The 25,366-nt window shown below is 33.7% G+C and overlaps 1 protein-coding gene across 3 annotated transcripts in view; it reads right to left on the bottom strand.

Moving 5' to 3' along the window:
• LOC130682129 (probable ubiquitin carboxyl-terminal hydrolase FAF-X) overlaps positions 1-25,366 on the bottom strand; it is a 165,969-nt gene that overhangs the window by 105,414 nt on the left and 35,189 nt on the right. For 2 of the 3 annotated variants that reach the window (XM_057496262.1, XM_057496264.1), the window contains exons 10-17: positions 24,865-24,969; positions 14,375-14,581; positions 11,936-12,072; positions 10,225-10,358; positions 5,305-5,392; positions 2,863-3,205; positions 1,529-1,624; positions 845-1,056 (exon numbers count right to left, since the gene is read on the bottom strand). In XM_057496262.1, the coding sequence (XP_057352245.1) occupies positions 845-1,056; positions 1,529-1,624; positions 2,863-3,205; positions 5,305-5,392; positions 10,225-10,358; positions 11,936-12,072; positions 14,375-14,581; positions 24,865-24,969 (1,322 nt within the window). Of the gene's footprint in view, positions 1-844; positions 1,057-1,528; positions 1,625-2,862; positions 3,206-5,304; positions 5,393-10,224; positions 10,375-11,935; positions 12,073-14,374; positions 14,582-24,864; positions 24,970-25,366 lie in introns of all 3 variants that reach the window. The other variant, XM_057496263.1, reaches the window with a different exon arrangement.

Genomic DNA, 25,366 nt, shown 5'->3' with positions numbered 1-25,366 from the left:
AGAATGGAACTACAAAAGATAGAAGTAGAAAGCTGTTCTTAGTGAGAATGAATGCCTCACAAAAATAAAGTTCAAAACTTTCTACTTTCAAAAAAAAAAAGGTTTAGGGTATTATGCTCAGTGAAATAAGTCAGGTGGAGAAGACAAGTATCAAATGATTTCACTCATATGTGGAGTATAACAACAAAGAAAAAAACTGAACCAAACAGCAGCAGATTCACAGAATCCAAGAATGGACTAACAGTTACCAAAGGGAAAGGGACTGGGGAGGATGGGTGCGAAGGGAGGGACAAGGGGGCAGTGGGGGAGGGAAAAAAGGGGACACTATAATTAGCTTGCTCAATGTGGTGGGTGGCAGGGGGTTCGCACAGGAAGGACTGCACAACACAGAGAAGACCAGTAGTGATTCTACAGCATCTTACTATGCTGATGGACAGTGACTGCAAAGGGGTATAGGGGGGTGATTTGGTGACAGGGGGACTCTCGTAAACACAATGTTCCTCACGTAGCTGTAGATTAATGATACCAAAATTTAAAAAAAAGTAAGGGGAGTCTAGTAACCATAATGTTGTTCAAGTAATTGTACATTAACAATATCTGAAATGTCTGAAAAAAAAAAAAAGGTCGTGTAACAATTTCAAATAAGGAGAAAAAAACCACAATCATATTCAGCACATTGCTGAGAACAATGTTTTCAAGTAAATTTTTAAAAGGCATGACAACAAAATCCAGAAATGAAAAATTTCTTTAATATCCTTTTAACCCATGTATCATACATGGGGTTAAACTGGCAAAGTAAATAACAGCTGTTAAGTTTACTCTACTAGATAAATTTCTTACAAACCTTGACATAGGTAGAATTGTTCTTTTCTCATGATAATCACCGTCACATTCATTTATGTATTCCCTTAACACAGTTAATACTCGAACCATTCGAATGGCTTCCTGCGTTGCAAAATTAATTGTGTCTTCATTGCCACCCAAAGCACACAATGTGTCATACGAAGCTTTCAAACGATTAAAGCAAGACTGAATGAAGTCTTCATGGATAACTACCTATAAATTATAAATGATTGTCCAAATAGCTCAGACTGCTTTGAAATTTAAACATAAAAAATTATATTAGTCCAATTAAAGACAATAAATCTCAACTTTTTGGTAACACTCAATCATATCATATTTGACAATAAAACACAAAAAAGAAGCTCGTAATAAGAAAATAAGCAAGCATATACCAATTGAAGTAAAAACTTCAGGACTAAATGTCAAATTCAGTCAATTTTTGATTGTCTCAACATACAACGTTATATTCAAAATAATCCTTACATCCTAATGAATGATTACCAAAGAACAATCAACTGAGTTACCATTTTGTAGGGGGCAGGTGTGGATTAAATACCTAAATACCTATTTTGAACAAGATTAATTTCTAGTTTAAAAATTAACCCTAAGTTTAAAAAGATTCTACTAAACACAAAATTAATTTCAATTTAGTTGTATAAAAGTTTTTATGCATTTCAAATCTTACCTGATTGACCTGTAATCTGGGCCCAAGTTTTGTATACATCTCTTTAAGGAGATCTATAGCTCTGCTGGCAACGTCGTCATTACTCTGAATCACAACCTAGAACCCAGAATTATAGTAATATTAGCATTCAAGTTGTTTCTTGTTTTGGCACATAAGCTCTCATTCACTCACTATTTTTAATACAGTATTAGGCAATTTAACTTCGATAAAGTAAAACCATAACATAAATTTACGTAAACTTGAAAATTAAGGATTAATATATAACCAAATTTCAAGTTTTTGCCACAGAGCAGTTTGCTTAAAAATGAACAAAATGCACTTTAACCAATGTTATTTAACTCTGCAATTTGGTGGGTCAACTGAGATTTTCAAGGAGAAATTCAAACAAGGTAAAGCATTTACACAGAAAAACCATTTAACAAAAGGGCGATGCTGTCAAACACAGTTTCTGCACATTTATCAATTTGTCCAATTAAATCATTGGGTTTTAAACTATGTTTGGAATCCTAAGTCTTTAAGAATATTTCAGGGCTGATGACCCTTTAAAAGATTTAAGGAGGGAAAAGAAAGCAGCTAGTGGGGACTGAGCAGAGAAAAAGCAGGCTTTTATTTCTTTATCAGCTAGCATTATATCATTTTTTTTATTCACGGTGGTTAACTGTTTAAAAATGTCTGAACACCACTGATTCTGGTGAAACACCGTATCAAACATTTAGTCCATCTACAATTTGCAAACAAAAAATCCACAATGAAAATAAATATACGATGAAATACAACAATGTAATACGTTTGATTTTTAAAGGATGGCAACAGGATTTACTTATCAAAATAGAAATGTTAGCCTTAAACAGAATATAGAATTTCACTCTCCAGTTCTTAAAATGTATCATAAATTAAACAGTGTCAGTAAAACTATTAATAACTCCTTACAAATAATAGCCCTCTCTTCTGTCCATCAGTCATTTTGGCATCAAATGTACCATGGCCTCATAAAAAGTGGAAAAAATGACTTACGAGGGGAGGATGAAAGATGCAAGTTACAACTATCAGTGCACTTGTATATATCTCAAAAGATTCTAAATAAGTACAAAAGAAACATCAAGGCAGGTGGTAAAAGAAGAGAGAGAAAAAAAAACACAAGAGCCACTAGCAAAAATAGGTGACACAGGATGCTGAAGGTGAACAAATACTCCCCCTAGGTTCCTAGGGCAAGTACAAGAGCAGAATAAATAAATATAACCTAATCGTTAAATTATGACCCTTTAGCTATTTTTTTTTTTAAAAAACAACTCAGGCACAATGTTTGCAAACAAGAGTTCCTCCTTCTCACTTACCTTCCAAAGGTAGTCTAATCCTATCAATTCCAAATCATCCATCATGTAGGCTCTTCTTTTTGCTACTAGTTTCCCCTCTTGACAATTAACAGCTTTAAAGATTCGTTCAAAACATTTTATTCCATTTTCAGTTAACAGCGAAGGATTAAGCTGAAGCACACTACTTTCAAAGAAGTCCTTATTACTATCAGGATCTAAGTCTGGTTTATCCCCCATTAACTTGGAATACCACTTAAAACAAGCTTCACGGTCACAAAGGTAAACTGCATTCTCTGCTAAGCATTTCCATATTTGTTTTGCTTGAGGAGCACAGAGGCACAGTTGGCCATCTTTCAATAAAAATCTTGGAAAAATTTCAGAAATCAGTAATTAGTTTTATAAAATTTTATCCTCAAACACAATTTCTATATGCCTGAAATAATACATTTGTCACAACTACATTTTAATTACAGCTAAAAAGGTATTCTTTAAAAAGAACTTATTTCTTGGACACTTATGGTAGTAAAATAAGCACCAATATTCATTCATTTACCAACAAGCATGTATTATGGGAAAACTGCACCGTGCTAGCAATTCTGTTACTTACCCTAAGTATTTCTCTTTTCCCTTGCTCTCAAGAAGTTTAGCTTTTGAAACCAGATACTCGTTTTAAAGCTCCCTTCTTACATGGTGGCTTCACTGGAAAATGAGGTATTACCTTAAGTGACCGTCAGGGATAACTGAATGTTGTTAAAAAACCACGCTGCTTACAAAATTTAAACTTCTGAAGATATAACCTCAGTACCTGGCCACAATAAACAAAATAACCTACATAAAATTTTAGCTTTTTTCTATGTCAGAAGTCATTAGCATGTTTATCAATAATCAAACTGTTCTAGTCTGGGGATTTCTGGTTGTGTGATTATCAGTTCTGTCCACTAAAAAAAAAAGTGTACTGAAATTGAAGACTCCTCTTCAATTAATCCCTTCCCTCAGTTAGATTCTAGGTTCCCGGAGCACTTCTCCACCTACTCTGTTTCTATGAAAGACAGTAAGAGGAAACAGAAGCTAATTTAATTGGACTAATGATTTTTCATTGAATTTAATTCTTAGTTATCAGAATGTTAATACTTCTTATCCAACAGTGTGTTGATTATTTAATGCTAATGGGTTACTTCTTCTGGGTCACGGTTGTATGTCTCTAAAACCTCTGTATTTCTAGGTCTGAGTATGAAAAAGCCTTTTAGCTTTTAATCCTACCCAATCCCTCCTATGTTCAATTATGAATTAGGAAGATGAGACCCAGAATAATAAAATGCAGTAGTTTCAAATTAAGCTCTAAAATAAGTTTGAAAAAGCGCTGTGTCACAGAAAAGAACAGATTTTAAAGTAAGACACACAGTATGGGTAGTCTAGTTCAATTACATGCTGGTTGTGTGACTTCAAAGAAGTTAACTTTCCCAAACTGAATCATCAGTTTTCTTATTTCAAACTGGAATGTCACCTGCCTCACAGGGTTGCTATGAGGATAAGGTGATTTGTAAAAAATCAATTATACAGTAGGCATAAGTTCTTAGTTCTGTTTCCCTTTGATGAATTGCAGTTCTAGGTATTTATAAGGCAGGAACTATAAAAGGTCTTCTGATTCTAAACTTTAATAAAGTAATCCCTCAACAAGGTTTCTATTGCAATAAAAACCTAAGAGATACAGCACACACTCATCAAAAATAATGATCGACTACAGGAGAGTCTCAATATGTGGAGGCAAGTCCTTTTTTCCAGATGGTTTTAAAAAAGGGCAGTTTAAATAAACATCATAGAACTTGGTAAGATAATTTTTCTCAAGTGGAATTGATGTAAAACACCTGTATCTGAAAAGATCAGATCAAACCTTTGAGCAGATTATAAGATTCTTTAAAGCAACTATGGACTTAAAAAGATTTCATGTATAAATCTAAATATTTCCCATCAATGATTACACGGTTCATTGATAGCATATACAATGTACATAATTTAAAGAGAAAATTCCCAAGAATTAACCTAAATAATAAATAACTAGATTTCATGAAAAATTTTGTGTCCTGGAAATTTTGCTTATAATACTTATGATTCATCTATTCTTTTCTGCTATGATAGGTAGCTGCATTTCTAAGAAACTTCTATATATCCATATCCACATCCATGTCGTTAAAGCTAGACATTACTGGACAAATTCAGCCCAAGACTACATTTAGCTTTGGCTTAAAAGATAGGCAAAATTTCTGTATTCCCCTCAGGTAATTAAAACTATTTAGTAATGATCACACAGGAAATGTCACATCACTTTTTGGCAATGGTTCTTATGTGTAAAACATTCATCTGCAGGGTGTAATGTCCATCAAACAAAAGACTAAATTCTAGAGAATATTAACACAGTACGCCTTTTATGTCCCTTAAAGATAACATTAATTGTTTAGAACCAACCTAAGGAAGTTAAGCCGTTCTTGGACTTCTTGAACATGACTGTATTGACTTCCAAATCTCACAGTCTGTGGATCACAGTTCTCATGTTCTTCAAAATAACAAAAACAATGGATTATACACATGTATATACACATCACTGCTGACTTTATCCAAAGTAAGTAAAGGCAATGAGCATTTATCATTAATAGGCAGCCTGTAACAGTGGTATTTATATATACCCAATTTACCAACAACCAACACTTTTCACATAATCTGAAGGAAAATATGATCTGCTCAATGTGCGATCACAAATAACTTCAGCATAATCCCCCTTCTATTCTTCACATTCACTGAAGCAATTTCTAAGTATAGTTTATAGTTTTTTTTCATTTTTCTTTCTTCTACTAAACCCTGTTATTGCAAGGAAAAAATTTTCTGGTATAGAAAATAACATTAAGTACTTTCACAGATAATTTAGGGTGACAGGAGTTCAAATGCATTTGATAAAGTTGTTGTACAATTACCAGATGAGTATCTGTTAACAGTCTCAAATATTCAAAAAACCTACACACCCATAATGATTATAAATTATTGGTAACTAGGCTTACCCAAGGCTGGAAATCCTTTATTTTTATAATATAAAATGAGCAAGTCCTTTGAACTTACTCTGTTAAAATTATATGCTGAGTGAAAAAATTCTCAGTTGTGTGTTATTGGAAAAGGAAAAGTCAAAAGAACGTAGCTCTAAAAGTACTATGTGTAGTATTTTTGTCTGGATGACATCTCACTTTACAACACAGGAGTCTGTCTTAAAAAAATTCTCATTTGGTTGTTTATGTCAATATTAAGGAAAATAAAAGTCACAGAAGAATTAGATAAAGCTGGGTATCTGGAAAACACCAAATTGTTTATGGTGGCAGAGGAGACACAAGGCCTCCAACAAGGGCTGTGAACCACTGAAGAACCAAAAACATTTATTTCAAAAATTTGAAGTTTTGGAGAATTTGGAAATTATCTTCAACAAAAGGTACTGATATTTCTGAGATACATATCTTTTAACATTATGTATGTCAGTACTGATATCAAGGAATTCTACTTCTGTGAGCTTCTTTTAGAATTGGTAAAGGCAACCCAAGTCTTCAAAAATGACATTTTTCGTCTCAGAAAAACTTCAACTAGACATAAAATCTTGATTTCTTGAAAGACGGACTACACAGAACATTTGGTTATGTGTTCGGATTGGTAAACAAAGGTACATGCATTATGACCGTTTACTATTTCCACATGTATGAACACCTATTGGCAGCCCTAAAATCATATTGCTTATTTCCTTAAAGTTGTCAATTACACCAAACCACACGCTCCCAAAATTGCAGGAAGTGACTTTCTACTACTTAAAAAAGTTTTGTCTTTTCTTCCAGAACACTGATTTTGAAGCACCTACTAAACTTTGGACTACCACTTTACCTGCTATTTTACCCCTTTAAAACCTTTTATCTAAAAACTTTCTCTGTCTGCTTACTTAAGCAGGATTGGGGGTGGTGAGAAAGGAAGAGCATGACGTAACATTCTTTTTTGATATAATTTCAGAGTTATACACAAGGCACAAACATAACACAAGGAACTATTCTTTAGCCAGGTATACCAATTATTTACATTTTGCCAATTTGTTTTATCAGTACATTTATATTCGTTTACATCAATTTTGTCAATGTAACTATGTTGACAATAAACTGAAAACATGACACTCTACTCCTCACAACTAGGTTTATTTCCTAATAACAAGGACATAACCATAGTATGTTCGATTTTAAACATGTCTGATCCACTGCTTATATTCAGGTTTCATTAACTATCCCAATAATGTTCTTAGGCTTTCCCTTCTCTCAGTCTATAATCAATCAATCTAAGTTCACACACACTGAATGTAACTGTCCTCTTAAACCTAGAATTTTAATTTATCTGTTTGTTTCTTACCTTGATTATTTTAAAAAGTAAAGCTCTTTGTCAAAGGCCACTCAGTTTGGGTTTCCTTCATATTATCTCTAGTTCTATTCAGGTTATGGACCTTTCATAAAATAATACCATTAACTCCCTTACACTGTTATATGCTACCGGTCTGTCCCCATACTTAAAATGTTAATTTAGATCACTCAAGATGTTCCCAACAAGTTTCTCCACTAAAGAGTTCTTACTCTTCCCTTTGTAATTAATAATTTGTCGGAAGATGCGCTGGTACTATGTCCATACTCTGGTACTCATCAAACTTTCACTGAATAGTTTTATAATCCATTATTTTTCCTACATTATTAGTCGACACTTTCCTCAGCTTATCTACTCATGTAACGATTGACTTGAGAACCTATAAACTGGAAAGGTTATAATCCAGAGCATCACTATTTTGATGATAAATTGTCATAGATTTGGCTGGTGTGATATGACACCTATTATCCTTTGGACATGCTTATATATTGTCTAAATAAATTTTGCTTTCTTACCTAAAATGTCCAAGTCTCATCGTAAAACCTGCCTGAGATAAGCCTGAATATAATTCACTTTCCCAAAGAGCTATTAACTTAATAAAATGAATACTAGTTATAAATATATTTTAAATTATAAGAACCCACAATATTTAAAAATACTTTACAGTTGCCAAGTAGAAATGAAATAGGTCTACCAAGTGAATTAGCATAAGTCAATGTCAGGATATTTATGTATTCTGATACTGCACTGTTGTTGAATCACACATATAAAGAATTCTTTTTATGTTAGTGAACGGTCCTGAAAATAATCAAATGTCATAATGAAAAGAACAGGAAGAGTAATGGGAACGGGCAGTCCTTACAAAACACAAGTTAAAATAATTAGTATGCCCTATAAAGCTTTTTCAGGAATCTGGCAACTAACACTTTGAGAAGAAAATGGCAACTAACACTTTGAGAAGAAAGAAACAAAATTGTATTATAGTTTACTGGTGCACCATTTAAGAAAGTTTTAAAAATGATTCAGGATGAAAAATTGTGGTTAGTGAACGAATTCACTAAGGGGTCAACAGAACTTGGTTTTGCCACATGTAAAACTCAAGAGGCATTTTATTCAGCTGCTCTAAGATAACATGAAAACAGAGTTGTTTTGCTGCCAGTGGGCAAATAATTTTTCCAAAATCAAAGATGACAGTAGAAATGGAATATAATCATGGCAAATGCATAATACTGATTAAATAAAACTGAGGAAAACATCAGTGAACTGGAAGAATCTTACTTTATCTTGAAGAGATTTATGCAACATGCTTCTTACAGAGATGCAATCACCATAATTTGTGTCATTGTTACTTCTATGTCACAGAATACATTTAATGTTACAAGTTTTAGTTGGGAGAATTAACATTATCCCTACATTGAAAAACCAACTAATTAAGCAACATTAGTCAGACTTGGAAAATATTCTACTGAGGAGGAAAAGTTTATGGGTAAAAGAAACAAGTAATACGAAATAAATGAATTCAGATGAACTCAATAAAATAAACATTCAAGTCCTTGCTATGTTGGCAAATACTAATCACAGCAAACTTAAATAACGTGCAAGTTATACAGCTATTAAGGGTTGGAGCTAGGCTTTAAATCTAGGCAGTTTAACTATACAGCATGCATTTGTATTTCTAAGCTTGCAAAAAAGCAATATAAAGGTAGAAATGAAGAACGCTGACCTTCCTGTGATCATGAGTGAGATAAAGCAGGAACACAAATACAACTTGTGCTCCCAACTGACTGCCTTGGCCATTTGGTCTTTATGAACTATGACATTGAAAGTAACATTAAACCATGCAAAAATGAGGTAAATAAAAATGATCACAGACTTAAGTATCTGACTCGACTTTTGGAAAAGGTCTTAACTGTAGGTAGGGGGGCTCTGTACCACCAGGAAAGCTTGATAGCATAGAAAAGTTGAGAGAAGTACGTACAAACTTCAGGCTTATTTATTTTGGCTGCTCAAGCTAGAGAAAATTAATCAAGTTTTATGCCTATCCTGCCTTCCCTATCTAACTGTCTGGCTAAGAAGGAATCTTGGATTCCAATTGGTAGTACTGAAATGGGAATAATTATAGCACCTGATACTTAGCTGTAAGACCAGAGTATACAGAATGGGTAAAAATAAGAGTAACAGGATATAATTAGATCACTAGGAGTATCTGAAGAGTTGCTAATATTATCACTACATTTCTTTAACGTTTATATGGGTACGTGTGTGTTAGTAAAGAAGTGAGGATTTTTGTAAGTAACTTATTACTCAACTATACCGTACCACAACCACTAAAGGTACAAGCTCATACACAGAATCCACTGTTCTAGCCAAATACTGAGGATTACAAATATTTATAATATGTTTAAACAATTTCAGATTCTGAGAACTGGTGAGAATATTTGGTGACTACTAATGTAGTGATTTTTACTACGTTTCTGTGAACAACGGAAAACATTAATTCAGGGTTATTAGAAGTGATTACAACATTATGAAAGATCAGACTTTGGCAGAATTAACAACAGGAGAATTAGCATCCAGTTTTCTTGAAAGGCAGTTAAAAGTTGTGGCAGTAAGAAAGCAAAGGTTCAAAGAGAGTTGTGCATGACCAAAAGAGTAGCAACAAATACAGGTAAAAGCAGACAGACTTTCCAGATATGGGAAAATAAAAAAAAAAATCAATCCAATGAAATAAACAGAGACACAGCCTTATACAGTGCCTTGAAAAGCTGGCCTAAACTTTATATTGTGTGAGATCTGGAAGGCCACGGTGGACACATAAATGAATACAAGTCATAAAACTAATTCAATTCCATTTCTTGGTCCTCTTAAAAATAAACATACTGTCATTCTGATGTAATTAAAACATGGAAGGACGACCGTGTTCATTCGTAATAATTCATTTTAGGTTATAATACATACCTTTAACATACAGCCGCATGCTATTCATGTATGCTGCAAGGTTTTCTGCCACCAGAGCAACTAAGGTATGACTGTGCTGAAGTTGACTGATTAAATCATGACGATAAAACGCACGAGGACTTTGCTGAGTCTTACTAAAATGAGAACAGCCGAACAGTTTAATTAGGCCAGTGAACACTGTTATGACTAAGAGTTTACAGACTATATTCTACCTAGTACTTTACAAATTTAAAAGGTTTTACATTCATAATACAAGCTGAATAATCCTCCTTTTAATAAAATACCAAGCAACTTAAAAGAATGTCTCAAAACAAATATTTATTCCAATATTATCCATTATACTCATACTGTACTAGTATCAAAGCACATACGCAAGTTTACTTCATCAAGGATATTAATCATTAAAGGTTCACTCTGGAACACTGAGGCCAATTTTGCCGTGGAGGGCACTTGAAAGATATCTAGGCTCCCTTCCCGTTTGCCATTTTCAGTAATGTAACAAATCAAAACTCATGTCATTATTAGTTTACTGGTTATCAAATCACCAGCCTTGGAAGACCATATACAGTATTTCCTGTACAAGTGCAAGCGGAAAGTTGATGAGTTTGAGATATGACAAAACATATGTAGTGGGTCAAGCATAATGAAAATACATCCTTCACAAAAAGGTATTAACAGATTATTACAGGAGTTTTCCCAGTATTTATCTCCATGCAATTTCCCAATTTCATGAACTCTTTCCAGCACTAGAAAAAAAGAAGCATAATTCAACATGACAAAACCATTAACGGTGACACTGTGTAATTTTGTTAAACAGGAATTCTGTTTACATGTATGACCATATCAATCTAGAGCTGTAAAGAATCTTGGCAACAGTTTAATTGTCTTAGACACAAGAAAAATGTTTCTACAAGGTTAGAGAGTCTTTCTAAGATTACACCCAGTCAGACAAAACTGGGGTTCATTAACTCATAATTACATTTTGGATACTCTTATACTAACACCAAGTTTTTTCTTTGAATGTCAAGAGTTCCAAAGATATCACAAGATTATAAAAGCATAAATTATTACAATAACCACCATTTAGCATAAAGACCAAATAAATCACATTAAGGTGTTCAAGAAAAAAACAGCTAAACAAAAAGTAAAATATGTCATTAAAGTTTTACCGTCTTTCATTATTTCTGTTATAGTCTTATCTTAAAAAATTAACTTTTAAATTGAAATAAAGGTTATCACCCCTCTTCCCTAGTATGAAATTAAAGTTAATAAAAAATGTTGAGAAATACAAGAAGAGTAGACCAATTAAAGAATAATAAGGGACTGTGTGAAATACTTTCATGTGGGCTAAGAATGCGTACTGGGCCAAGGAAAGAAAACTGGGAGAAATGTTAATATGAAATGAGGAGTCGAGATGAATACAACCCATACAAAAACAATGTATGGCATTAACTGCTGGAAGTTCAAGACAATTTGAATGAAGAGTCCACGGCGAAATCTTGACTCTGATACTGAATTGTTATGTAACCTGAGTATGTCACTTTTGTGGCATAAAATACAAAAATGAACACAATCAAGAACTGTTGTTTTGTTTCAAACCTTCATTAAGTTTCTTGTTTTCCTACACTTGCTTCCTTAAAATTTGTTTTCACTAATATCTGTTTCAACAGAACATAAAAATTCAGAAAATTTTCTGTATGAAAAGTCTTACCTCAAATTTTTAGGGGCTTCACCAAATAAACTACAAATTTCTCGTATTTGTTTCAGTGCGGGTATCACCCACTTGTCATTTGTGCAAAGTTCTTCTATGAAGCGATCTATCCACTGCAACTTCTGTGTGTCTCGATCCTTATACAACAAACAAAAAGTTATGATTATATGGACCAGTATTTAACATAACTCTAATTTCAAATTACTCTGAGAGTTACAAAGTAGAAAAACCTCTCGGCTAAGCATCACAAAAATTATGATGTTGGTTCCAACAGAACGCTTTAAGTATGTTCTTATTTTGAAACTTTCACTCAACTTCCACAATGTAAAACACTACTATACAAATTCAGTGATCCATGAATTCAGAAATCTATCTACCAAAACATAAATCCCAAGAATTTAGGCACATTAACAAGAAATTTGATTTTGAAAACAAATCGTAAAATGTGGATATATCATTTTTACTCATAAAACTGAGCAAAAACATGTATATTGGCGTTAGCCTGTTTTCCTAAAAAGAACAAAGATCAATGAAATGTGTATTTCATCAATAAAGTCACAGTATAATTTTGCAAGGAAAAAAATCATTAAAATAAAAACAAACCAATATACAAACAATGTTAGAGAAAATAAGTGTAAGTAATCACCTAAAGAAAAACTAAGAATATTAAAAGACTAAGTTCATTTCTAATATTCTGCCATGGTTTATTTACCTCCTTCCAGATTTTTACCTAAGATCACTAGTAATCAGAAATTCAGATTTCAGTACCTAACAAAATTTTAACTGTAATGATTCTGTTTTTGTGCATACATGCGTGGGGGAAAAGACAGTTCTGTATGTTCATTTAACACCTTCCCTGGAAGAATATTTTACAAACACTTGTACGTCTGTTTTTAGAAACAAAATAAGGTCCATACTATAAGTGTTTTCATTAAATACTATGGACATCAATAGTCATTTTAACGGCCACAATATATACTACAGAGTACAATTCATGATTTTAGGTGGTTTCCATTTTTCACTGTATGAACAGTAAAGAATGTCTACGTCCACAAATATTGTGGTGTCTTCACACCATTTCCCAGAGAAAAACATCTGGATGTGAAAATACTGAGTGGAGTTGAATTCTGCACATCTTTATGAATTTAAAAATATTTATACATGAATATTAAATTTGTCATGGCTCTTAAAAGCATCTTGGGCTTGATAGCAAAGAGAACGATGTATTTATTGGTTTTCCGTAACAAAGACGAATGAAGGCTGAAGATGAAAAAAGCAAAACACTTTTATTAAATTCCATGAAACCCAGTACTTAATAATGGGGCAATGTGGAAGGCACCGTGTTAAGGCAATGATACGAATAAGAAATGTAAGGAGGAAGTAACAGTTCAGGGTTTATACCAAGTATTTTGCTTTGATTCACATTCATAAACAGTGTAAATCAAGTACAGTGTTAACACTATCATCTGATAAAACGATTGAATTTTTTTCCTTCGAAAAATTTGAAACTCTACATGAATTATTGCAAATAATACAATGTATTGCTGACAACTATGAAGCTCCCTGTTTTTAATCTATCTGTAAAGGACAAGTTGGTAAATTTTAGTTTGTATCTTCAGAACTGAAATAAATTTGTTTATATCAACAGGACTTACTGGCCCACAAACTGTAAGTGACATCTTAAGGGATTTTAATATGCCAGGTAAAGCTATTCTTTGAGTTTATTCACCTATCTATGTCTATATGTGCGTGTGTACGTATGACATATTTCTGATTAAGTCATTCAGTTCAGGAAATACTTCTGAACCCTCACAACTATCCGGTTTTCAAAACCCGAGAACTGTATCTTGACCATGATTAAATTCAAGTCCAACTGAAAGCAGAGAACTCTGCCCAGTCGTTTTTTTTTTTAAGGGAACATATCATCTTTACTAAATTATTTAAACCACCTGTTAGTAGGATGGAAAACCACAGATAGAAATCCAGGAGAAAGTCAAAGAATGTAAGTAAAATTAGTATAAAAACACATAAAATCAGCAAAAAAAAAAAAAAAAGGCATAAAGCTGTTGTGATTTGCCCATAGGGAAAAAGCTCTATTTGGAGTTCCGTTAATTTTATGGACTTCTTTTCAGCCATAATCTACCTTACCTCCAAAGTCACTACTGACTACCACTTCATGATTCTAGTTCACCATCGTACATTTAAAACAACTTATACAGTTGTTTTATCTACACAGATCCATTTAGCAAAGTGATACACACTTAGTGAATGATAAAAAACTTACTGAAAAAGTGAGAGGAAGCCAGACGTTTATGATAAATGTTAATTCTTCAAAATTATTTTAGGAACAAAATTAATGGCACTATCCTCTCAAGAAGTCATCCTAACTGGGAGGGAAGAAAGTCAGAAAAAAAATGAGCAAAGAAAACACTCCCATACCTGGGAAGAACTATCATCTAGTATTTTTATGTGGGCACTAAGAGCAAGGTCCATGATGTCTAGAGGCACATCATCACTGTGGGCCAGATTCCAAAGAAGGTTCAACACCTTCTGTGCCAACATGTCATCTTCACCGTGCTCTGCAAGACGACTTATCAGCTCAAGTAGCTTTTCACGTTGCTTTTTACTTGCATTTATCCAACTTGCCTAGAAGAAAATACTTGAATTACATAAATATCAAATTCATGCATATATTTATATCAACACTGCTTTAATTACATGGCTTTCAATAAAGTATACTGAATTCATAACATCCAAAAACAAATTAAGTGTATAACTGAACACTACCCAAGTCTCTTCAGGACAGTACTCATGGGACAGAAGGATCGAACTTCCAGGAAAAAAAAGAAGATCTCTATTTACAACTTAAACTCTTATAACTACTAACTTCAAAACTGCACATTGAAAGGATGAAAAAGAATACCTGATACAAAATGTTTAGGAGTCTTAAAATTCAGCAACAAAAAACATAAACCGATTGATAAACACAACCAGGCAGAGGACTTAACAGACATTTCTCCAAAGATACACAAAAGGCTCATAAGCAGATGAAAAGACGCTTAAAATCACTGATCATTAGGGAAATGCAAATCAAACTTACAATGAGATATTACCTTACACCCATCAGCCGGGCTACTATTAAAGAAAACAAACAGAAAACAAGTGTTTTCAACGATGTGGAGGAAATAGAACTCTTGGCCACTGTTGGTGGGAATGTAAAATGGCAGTGGTATAGAAGACAGTATAGTTCCTCAAAAAATTAGAAACTATTATGTTATGACCCAGCAATTCCAAATCTGTGTAAACAACCAAAAGTATGGAAAGCAGGGTCTCAAGGAAACATCTTTACACCAGTGTTGAACAGCAGGATTTTTTATGCACAGCGACTAAAACATGGTATCCATCAAGAGAATATTGGATATGCAGAATGTGGCATATCCATAAATTGAATATTAATCACTTTGAATGGGAGGAAATTCTCGTATGTGCTACAAACATGGGTCAAACTTGTGGACATCATGCTCAGTGAAATAAGCCATCCACAAAAATAAATACTGTGTAATTCTACTTACATGAGGTACTTATTACAGAAGTCAAAATCATATAGTCAAACCAGAGGGCTGTCAAAGCATAGTGAGAGTGAAATTGGTGCATTAACATTAATTTAATGAATAAAATAATCAGTTTAACTGGATGAAAAGAGCCACAGAGATGGATGGTGGTAATGGTTGCGTAACACTATGAACGTATTTACAGCATTATGAACATATTTACAAATGAACTGTACATTAAATGTTTAAGATGGTGAAGTTTATGGCATATGTATTTTACAATAAAAATAAACTGGGAAAAGTTTGTGTTGAGAAACAGGGTGGACCCATAAAGCAATAGGCCTTTTAAACTTTTATTTATTTTGGAATCATTAATGCACAGTTACATGAGCAACAGTGTGGTTGCTAGACTCCCCCTATTATTAAGTCCCCAGCACATACCCCATGACAGTCACTGTCCATCAGTGCAGTAAGACGCTACAGAATCATTACTTGTCTTTGCGTTATACTGCCTTCCCCGTGTCCCTTCCGAATTAAATTATGCATGCTAATCGTAATGCCCTCTTTTTCCCCCTTATCCTTTCCTTCCCACCCATCCTCCTGTCTCTTTCCCTTTGGCAACTGTTAGTTCATTATTGGGTTCTGTGAGCCTGCTGCTGTTTTGTTACTTCAATTTTTTCTTTGTTCTTATACTCCACAGATGAGTGAAACCATTTGGTACTTGTCTTTCTCCGCCTGGCTTTTTTCACTGAGCATAATACCCTCTAGCTCCATCCACCTTGTTGAAATGGTAGGATTTGTTTTCTTCTTATGGCTGAATAATATTCTATTGTGTGTATATGTACCACATCTTCTTTATCCATTTATCTACTGATGGACACGTAGGGGTTGCCTCCATTTCTTGGCTATTGTAAATAGTGCTGCGATAAACATAGGGGTGCATCTCTCTTTTTCAAACTGCACTGCGGCATTCTTAGGGTAAGTGCCTAGGAGTGGAATTCATGGTCAAATGGTTATTTCTATTTTGAGTTTTTGGAGGAACCACCATATATACTGCTTTCCACAATGGCTGAACTAATTTACATTACCACCAGCAGTGTAGCAGGGTAACCCTTTGTTTGCATTCTTGCCAGCATTTGTTGTTCCTAGTCTTTTCTGTGTTGGCCATCCTAACTGGTGTGAAGTGGTATCTCATTGTGGTTTTAATTTGCATTTCTCTGATTATTAGCCATGTGGAGCATCTTTTCATGTGCCTGTTGGCCACCTGAATTTCTTCTTTGGAGAAGTTTCTGTTCAGATCCTCTGCCTACATTTTTTTTGGTATCATTAATGTACAATTACTTGAACAACATTATGGTTACTAGACTCCCTCTATTATCAAGGCCCCCCCACATTCCCCATTACGGTCACTGTCCATGAGCATAGTAAGATGCTATAGCGTCATTACTTGTCTTCTCTGTATGTACTGTCTGCCTTTTATGTGTCCCCTCCTGCTACACTATGTATGCTAATTGTAATGCTCCCCCTGATCCATCCCTTCCCATCCATCCTCCCCATTCCCTCTCCCTTTGGTAACTGTTAGTCCATTCTTGCTTCTGCCCATTTTTAAATTGGATTATTTGTTTTTTGTTTGCTGAGTTGTGTGAGCTGTTTACATCATTTGGATGTCAACTCCTTATTGGATACATCATTTATGAATATATTCTTCCATACTCTAGGATGTCTTCTTGTTCTACTGATGGTATCCTTTGCTGTACAGAAGCTTTTCAGCTTGATATAGTCCCACTTGTTCATTTTTGCTTTTGTTTCCCTTGCCTGGAGAGACATGTTCATGAACTTTTTAAACTTTTTTAACAAAAGCGAACATGAAGAAAAGAAGTTTGAAAAATTCTAAATTGTTGACCAAGAATAATCTTTAAAATGACCCCCCCCAGAAAAAAAATACTTTTGTGTTGGAGAAAACAAAATATTCTCCCACTAAACACAACTTAAAAATCTGGGAATTATACATAAACAAATATAATCTGTAAACCAGAGAAAAGCAAGCAGAATAGTTAGGACTTCAAAATCTGAGGAACAAGGTCGTTGACTTCCCTGGATTTTCTTTTGTTTCAAATACCATGGTCTTGAAGTTGGAAGAAGCCAGCAATATGGAAACACTGATGCATGCAGATGATGTAAGAGCCCCCCACCGCCACTGGCACCTCCCCGCCACAAGACACCTGTATAGTCAAAGAACCAAGAAAGGGGCAACACGGTATGATAGAAAACAAATATCCTATCCTGACAAATGATACAGAAAAAATTATGACCATTACCCACCTACACCACAAAAAGTTGAGTGGGGAACCTACACTTCATAAGACTTTAAACAAAGTATCCCAACACCTGAGTGATAAAAGAGAAGCCCAAGTAGGGAGAATTTCTTCTGCCAGCCAAAAGTAACAAGAAGCCCTTACTTTTGAGTGATGTCAAAGAAGGCCTGGTGGACAGTCAGGACATTTACTGTGGCTCAGCAGTAATAAGAACACCCCCACCATGGAACACACAGGGAGTCTGAACTTCCTTCTGGCCCAGGAGCAAGGAATGGTCGACCTAAGAAACAGGGAGGATGAGAGAGGAACTCAGAGCTCTATCTGACAGACAGTAACAAAAGGGAATTTCTCCTCTTCCCCTGCCTTGGTGGTATCAGAAAAAAAAAACAGTTAAAACAGAAGGTTTAAATGTCCTCGTAGTCTCATTAGAGGAAAAAAAAACTTTCACTTTCGGTTCTAAGTTACTCAACATAACAAGAATCAGGAAGATGTTAAACTGAATGAAAAAAAGGTGAATGACACATGTTAAAGTGAAGTGACAAGATGTTACAATTATTAAAGATGTTAAAGCAGCCATACAAATTCTGCAAGGCCATCGAGAAAAAAAACAAAACATAACGGAAATTTTAAAAATGGATACTTAACTCAGGATGGGTGGACTATAAAGATGAAATGAATAACAGAGGACACAGAAGACCAAAAATAAGCTTAAGCCCTCACAATTCATCCATCACTAGGAAGTACACATGGTCTACGGCAAAGATTAACAGAGGTTCTTTATTTTGTAAAATGAAAAGATTCTGAGGCAAGCTCAAAGTAAAAGATTGGAAAAAGATACTTAAATATTAAAGGAGAGCAGGAGTGGCTATATCAGTATCAAACATATTTTAGAGTAAAAAAATTATCAGAGAATGCATGGGACACATATCTATTGGAAATGGGTCAGTGCACCAATAAGACACGGCAAACCTAAATGTGTAATTACCAAATACGTGTATGATGCAAAATATGTGAAGCAAAACCTGACATAATTCAAAGGAAATGACAGGCAAATTCATAATGAGAGGCAGAAAATCAACTTCCCTTTCTAAGTGACTGACACAACTACTAGACAGAATATCAGCAAAAACACTTAAGAACTAAAAAACCCATCCACCAACAGGATTTACTTGACATATACAGAAACACTGCACTCATCCATAGTAGAATACAACTTCTTTTCAAAGTACCCACAGAAAACATACCAAGACAGATGATATCCTGGGTGATAAAACAAACACTAACAAACTTAACAGAATGGAAGTAAAACTGTGTCTCCATCCACACTGGAATCAAACTATAACTCAATAAACGAAAAGATGACAGAAAAATATTCTAATACTTGAAACTAACATAGTTCTGTGTTGTTCAAGAGATGCCTTAATAGAGTTTAAAAACATAATAAACTATAAGTGAAAATCAAATGCAGCAAAATTTACATAAAATATATGCAATTATGAAAGCAGTGGCAAGGGGGAAACATATAGAATTAAATCCATATATGAGAACACAGGAAATGCTTAAATGAATAATCAAAGCCACTTTAAGAACACTGGAAAAGAACAAAATAAAACCTGAAACAAGAAGTAGGAAGGAAATGTAAAAGAGGAGAACAAAAACGAATAGAGTTGAAAATAAAAATTGAGAAAACTAATGAAATAAAGACTTGGTTCTCTGAAAGGATCAATAATCTGACAAACTTCTAGCATGGTGAACAAAGGTAAAAAACAAAGTAAAAAACAGAGATAACACAAGTAACAAAATCAAGAATGAAACAAGAGATATGCCCCTATAGACTGTGGCAGATATGGTAAGATAATAGGGAGTGAGTGCTGGAAAGAACCCAACAACTGTAACTGTCAATTTACATGAAATCAATCACATCACTGGAAAACACAGTTACGACATATCAACCAATACAAGACAACTGTAGAACTAGCACTACTAAGGAAATTAAATGCATGATTTTAAAACTCCCGGAAACAAAATCACCAGTAACAGGTAGCTCTACTGAAAAATTCTACTTGACACTTAAAGAAGTAACACTGTTGCTCATAATTTCTCCCAGAAATGTAAGAGGAAAAAAACACTTCTTCACTTAAACACAAAAAAAGAAAACTACAGACTGTGCCTCTCATGAATACACATGTAAAAGTCCATAACAATGTGTTATGTTATGTAACATATGTATGTAACAAAAAAATGTTAGTAAACAGAACTCAACAACATATAAAAATAATGCAGCATGACCAAGAGTGGCTTATTCCAGGGATGCAATACTGATTCCGTAATTGAAAAACAATTAGTACAATCCACTGCATTAGCAGCGAAAATAAAAAAATGATACAATCACTTCTATCAATGTAGAAAAAAGAAATCTGACAAAACCGCTCATGACAAAAACTCTCATAAAATACAAATGGATGGGAACTTCCTCAATCTGATGAAAGGCATCCATAAAAAAAATACAGCTAACATTATTTTCAATAGTGAAACACCAATGCTTTCAATCTCCCTAAGACAAAAAAGACGTCTGCTTTACCTACTTCCCTTTAACACTGTACAGGACCCACGTGGTATGGAGACAGACGAATGAAACAAAACAAAGAACCCAGAAATAGTTCCATACAAACACGCTCAGTTAACATTTGACAAAGGTGCACAGGTAAATAAACACAGGTGCAATGAAAGCTTTTCACTAAATGGTACTATAACAACTACAGATACATAGGGGACTAACAAAATGAACTGCAACCTAAGTCTTACATATAAACAAAACCAGTTCATAATCAATCATATTAAACTGTAAAACGGCAATACTTTCAGGAAAAACAACATAGGGGAAATTCTTTGGTATTTACAGGAAGGCTGTAAATTCTTAGTTGTGACACCAGAAGTGTGATCCTCTAACATAACGTAAGGGGATATAAATTAAACTTCCTTAAAATTAAGAACTTTTGCTGGAAAAAGATCTTGAGGATGAAAACACAACCTAAGGACTGCGAAAAAATATTTGCATACCAGGTATCTAATGAACAACTAGGCCTTGGAATAGAATAAGACCTCTGTAAATTCAACAGTGAGTAAACAAGCAACCCAATTAGAAAACAGGAAAATGACATGCAGAAGTATTTCACTAAAGATTCAGCACACAGTAAGGAAGTATTTAACATACTGGCCGTTAAGGAAATATAATTTAACTATGATATTTCTAACTCATCTATGAGAATAAAGAAAAAAAGGGCGACAACCTCAAATTCTCAGAAAGATGTGGAGAAAATGGATCATTCATAATATGGGTGCGATATTATAGCTACTCTGCTGAACAGTTTGACAGTTTCTTAAAAATCTAAATATGCCCTCAATAAATTACTCACAAATTAAATCCACCAACACAGAAGAGGATTATGCATCACAACAAGTAAGATTTATTCCAGAAGTGTAACACTTTGAATATACAAAGATCAATGTAAACACAGGACAAAGACAAAAAGTCCATACATCACAGTAGATACAGAAAGGCAACTGACTAAATGCAACACTTTTTCATGATTAAAATAATAAATTAGGTACAGAAGGGAATTTCCTAAATCTGATAAATGACATCTACAAAGCCCTCACAACTAACATTATAACTAACGGCAAAAGACTGTCAGCTTTCTGACTAACATCAAGAATGCCCACTTTGCTACTTCTTTCAACAATGTGCTATTATGTCCTAGTCAGGATAATCAGGCAAGGGAAAACAAAAGGGTGTCCAGACTGGAAAGGAGGGAGTAAAACTTTCTATTCGCTAATGATTTGATCTTGCACATTGAAAATCTAGGGAATCCATTCAAAAAAAATCTATCAGAAGTAGTAAATATAATGGTTGCAGGACACAAAATGAATTTTTAAAAAATCAACAATATTTCTTTGTAAGGGGTGTGTTTTCTATATACAGAGTAAGAACAGTTTAAGACTGAAGAAACTACTTCCACTTACAGGTAACATCAAAAACAGTAAATTACTTCACTAGAAATTTAACAAAAATGGGGTGAATTCTAAAAAGGCATTGCTGAAAGAAATTGAAGTCCTAAGTAAATGGAAAAACACCTCTAAATAAATGCAAAAATTGTGCATATTCATGAGCTGGCAGACTACTATTACTACAATGGCAATACAATGCAAGCTAATTGCCAAAAATCTTATTCTAAATATCCCACCTAACCTCTGTGCAGAAGTTGACAAGCTAATTTAAAAAAATACAAAGTCAAAAGACCTACACTAGGCAAAATGGACTTAAAAAGGAAAAGTTTGAGTGTCATCTCTGAAAAAGTTTCTATCCAAAATCATTTACTCGTTTCTTTTAATGTTTTATTCATGAGAATAAACTTGAATAAAGAGAAGAAACACTTCCTACCTTGAAAACGTTCTACAGTTATGTAACTGAATCAGTGTGGTGCTAAAATCATAACACAGAGATTAGTGTTAAAATAGAATAAGAAAAAACAGAAAAAACATAACAAAAAAACCCAGAAATAAAACCCTTGTAACTATGATTAACTGACTTTAGATGGGAAGTTCTTGTAAGAATAGTCTGTTTAAACAAATGTTGCTGGGATACCTGAATATATTCACATGCAAAAGGATATTCACATGACATATCCAAGAAATTAATTAAAAATGGAATATAGACCTAAATGTAAAAGCTAAAACCACTTATTAGAAAACACCTTTTAAAGTCTGTGAAGCTATAGGCAATGGCATCTTAAATATGAAACTAAAGCACAAGTGACCAAAAAAAATACAGATTGAAAAGAAATTTAATTCGTTTTCATGAAAATGAAAACGTTCTATTTTCAGTGATGGAAAGCAGATTGCTTTTTTTCCATGAGCAGGAAAAGGGTGGAAAGATAAATGGCTGGGGTGATGAAAACATTTTAGAACTTGACAAAAGAAGAGTGCTCACACAACACTGAATGTACTAAATTATACTGAATTGTACATTTTAAAATGGTTAAGTTTATGTTACGTGAAATTCACCTGAAAAAGAAGTTTTAACTTATGTAATGAAAAGAACATAAAGAAAGTGGAAAGACACTTTGTAACCTAACCTGTAAAGGATAATATCGCAAATCATGATATAAGGGATTTGTATACAGAATGTATAAAGGATTGTTTTGAATAAAAAATAAAAAGAAATAACTAAATGATTTGGACTGGAATTTGTCAGAGATGACTTTCAAATAACTAATAAACACATAATATATTTAACATCACCAGCCTTTAACGAAAAGCAAATCTAAACTACAATGAGGTAGCTGTTCTACTTCATGAGGATGGTAAAAATAAAAACGACAATAACAAGCATTGTCAATGATGAGAAAAAACTGAAACCGTCATACACTGTTGGGAATGTAAAATGAGACCAACAGCTTGGAAAAGAGCTTAGCAATTCCTCAAAAATATTCTGTTTAGTTACTACATGATCTAGCAATTCTACTATTATATCTCCAAGAGAACTGAGGACCTATGTCCACACAAAAATGTGTACAGTAACATTCACACCATTATTTATAATTACCAAAAAATGGAAAATACCCAAATATTGATCAGCTGATGAATGGGTAAGATGTGTCGTATCTACACAATAAAACATTTATTTGGTAGTATGAATCACCAGATTTATCAACACTTAAAAATAAAATGCTTACACATAATGTAGCAGGGGGGACAAGGGAAAGGCAGTATATACAGAGAAGACAAGTAGTGATTCTCTAGCATCCTACTACGCTGATGGACAGTGACTGTAATGGGGTATGTGGGGGGGACTTGATAATAGGGGGAGTCTAGCAACCATAATGTTCAAGTAATTGTACATTAACGATATCAAAAAAATATGATGCTTACTTAATAATACGTGTTCAACAATTGGTAAGACAAAAGGGCATGAACAGATAATGGAATTTTTATTAAGGTTATACTTATACCATCTTGAGAATTTCTGACATACAAAGAGGAGGACTTGCCACCACTCACTCCTTCTGTCCTTATGGCCATTACTGATACACCATTTCAGAAGTTATCTCAGAAATTAACATTTAGAGTTACACAATAACTTCCCAATACTGATTTCCTTGCCTACCTATCATAAACCCCAGTGGATTAAAATATATGTACAGATTTCATCACATGTACTAAGATTCTTTCATTTGCTGAGTTGCTATTCAGTATTAATTTTCATGGTTGGTAGCATTCCATTATTACATTACACTATATCATTACTTACAGACATCTGAGTTCCTTTCATTTTGGGGTTCATACAAAAAACTCACCGATAGAAACTACTGAACATGTACCGTGGTACATATAATGTAAGTTCATCAAGGTATATATTCAGAAATCTAACAGTTTTGTAATAGGACACAAGAACATACATGCTAAGAGATAATGCCAAACTTTTCTCATGTGACTGCACAAACTTAAATTGCCAACAGCAATGTAATTGTTATTTCAACAAAAATCATAGTGATTCTAATGCCTACGGTTACAGAGATTCATGAGCAATGACATATAATTTTATGTTCTTGATCCACAAATTGTCCAAATCTTAACAATCAGAGAGAGTTAAAAAAGAGTTAAAATTTAAAAAAAGAAAAGGCTATTGGCCCCTTATATCAATGCAAATGTGACCTCAGAGACTCTTGGACTTTTTTCTGACTCTGGCCTCTATATGCCTGAGTACATTACCCCAAAGACCATTCTGCCTCACTCTGTATTTGTATCAGATGTCCCTTTCCACTAAAAGAAACATTTCCATGTTTTTCTACAGTTTATTTTAATCAAAAGTAAAAATGAATCATTGCCGTAAGAATTTAAAGTAACCTGAATGAAAAATGTTTATGATTCTGTCTTTGTGCTGGTAATACACAACAACCAAGTCTTCACGAGAGATGATTGGTTTAACTAAACACACGATATGTCTGCTTAATGAATTCTACTTAAAATTATATGGTAGTTCTTCATTATTTAAAACTACAACCTTAAAGCAATCAAAAAGATGATCAAGTTGTTCTGGAGAAAAATTCCCAGCCAACTTTGCCAGTAGGTCATGTACATTCTTCACAATGGCTTCATGTTTCCCTGCCTATTGAAAAAACAAAACCACGATAAGTAAAGGCAAACAAATCGTGTAACACTTGAATTCCAATAAAACCAATAGGAGCTTTACTGTGTTAATGTCTACTAATTAATGAAGTATTCGTAACTCTTTCATGTGAGATTTTAACAGAATTTCTAGTATTTTTAATGCTTCAGAGCTGTCTCTTCTACTCCTTATATACTCAATTTCTTCATATGAAGAGCAATGTACTTTAAGAATTCAGGTAAGAGTTTATTATAGACTCCTTTTTTAAAAATTAAGAGACAATAAGGCAAAATAATGCACTGACATAAGCTGAACACTTAAAACTGTTAAATAAGGGCAAGAATATTTAATTGGTTTTACTTAAAAAATTAAAAAGCTTTTTAACCTACAGCTTCAT

This window comes from Manis pentadactyla, chromosome Y (assembly GCF_030020395.1).
Source record: "Manis pentadactyla isolate mManPen7 chromosome Y, mManPen7.hap1, whole genome shotgun sequence".
Lineage (NCBI taxonomy): Eukaryota > Metazoa > Chordata > Mammalia > Pholidota > Manidae > Manis > Manis pentadactyla.
This window is presented reverse-complemented; position numbering and strand designations above follow the sequence as displayed.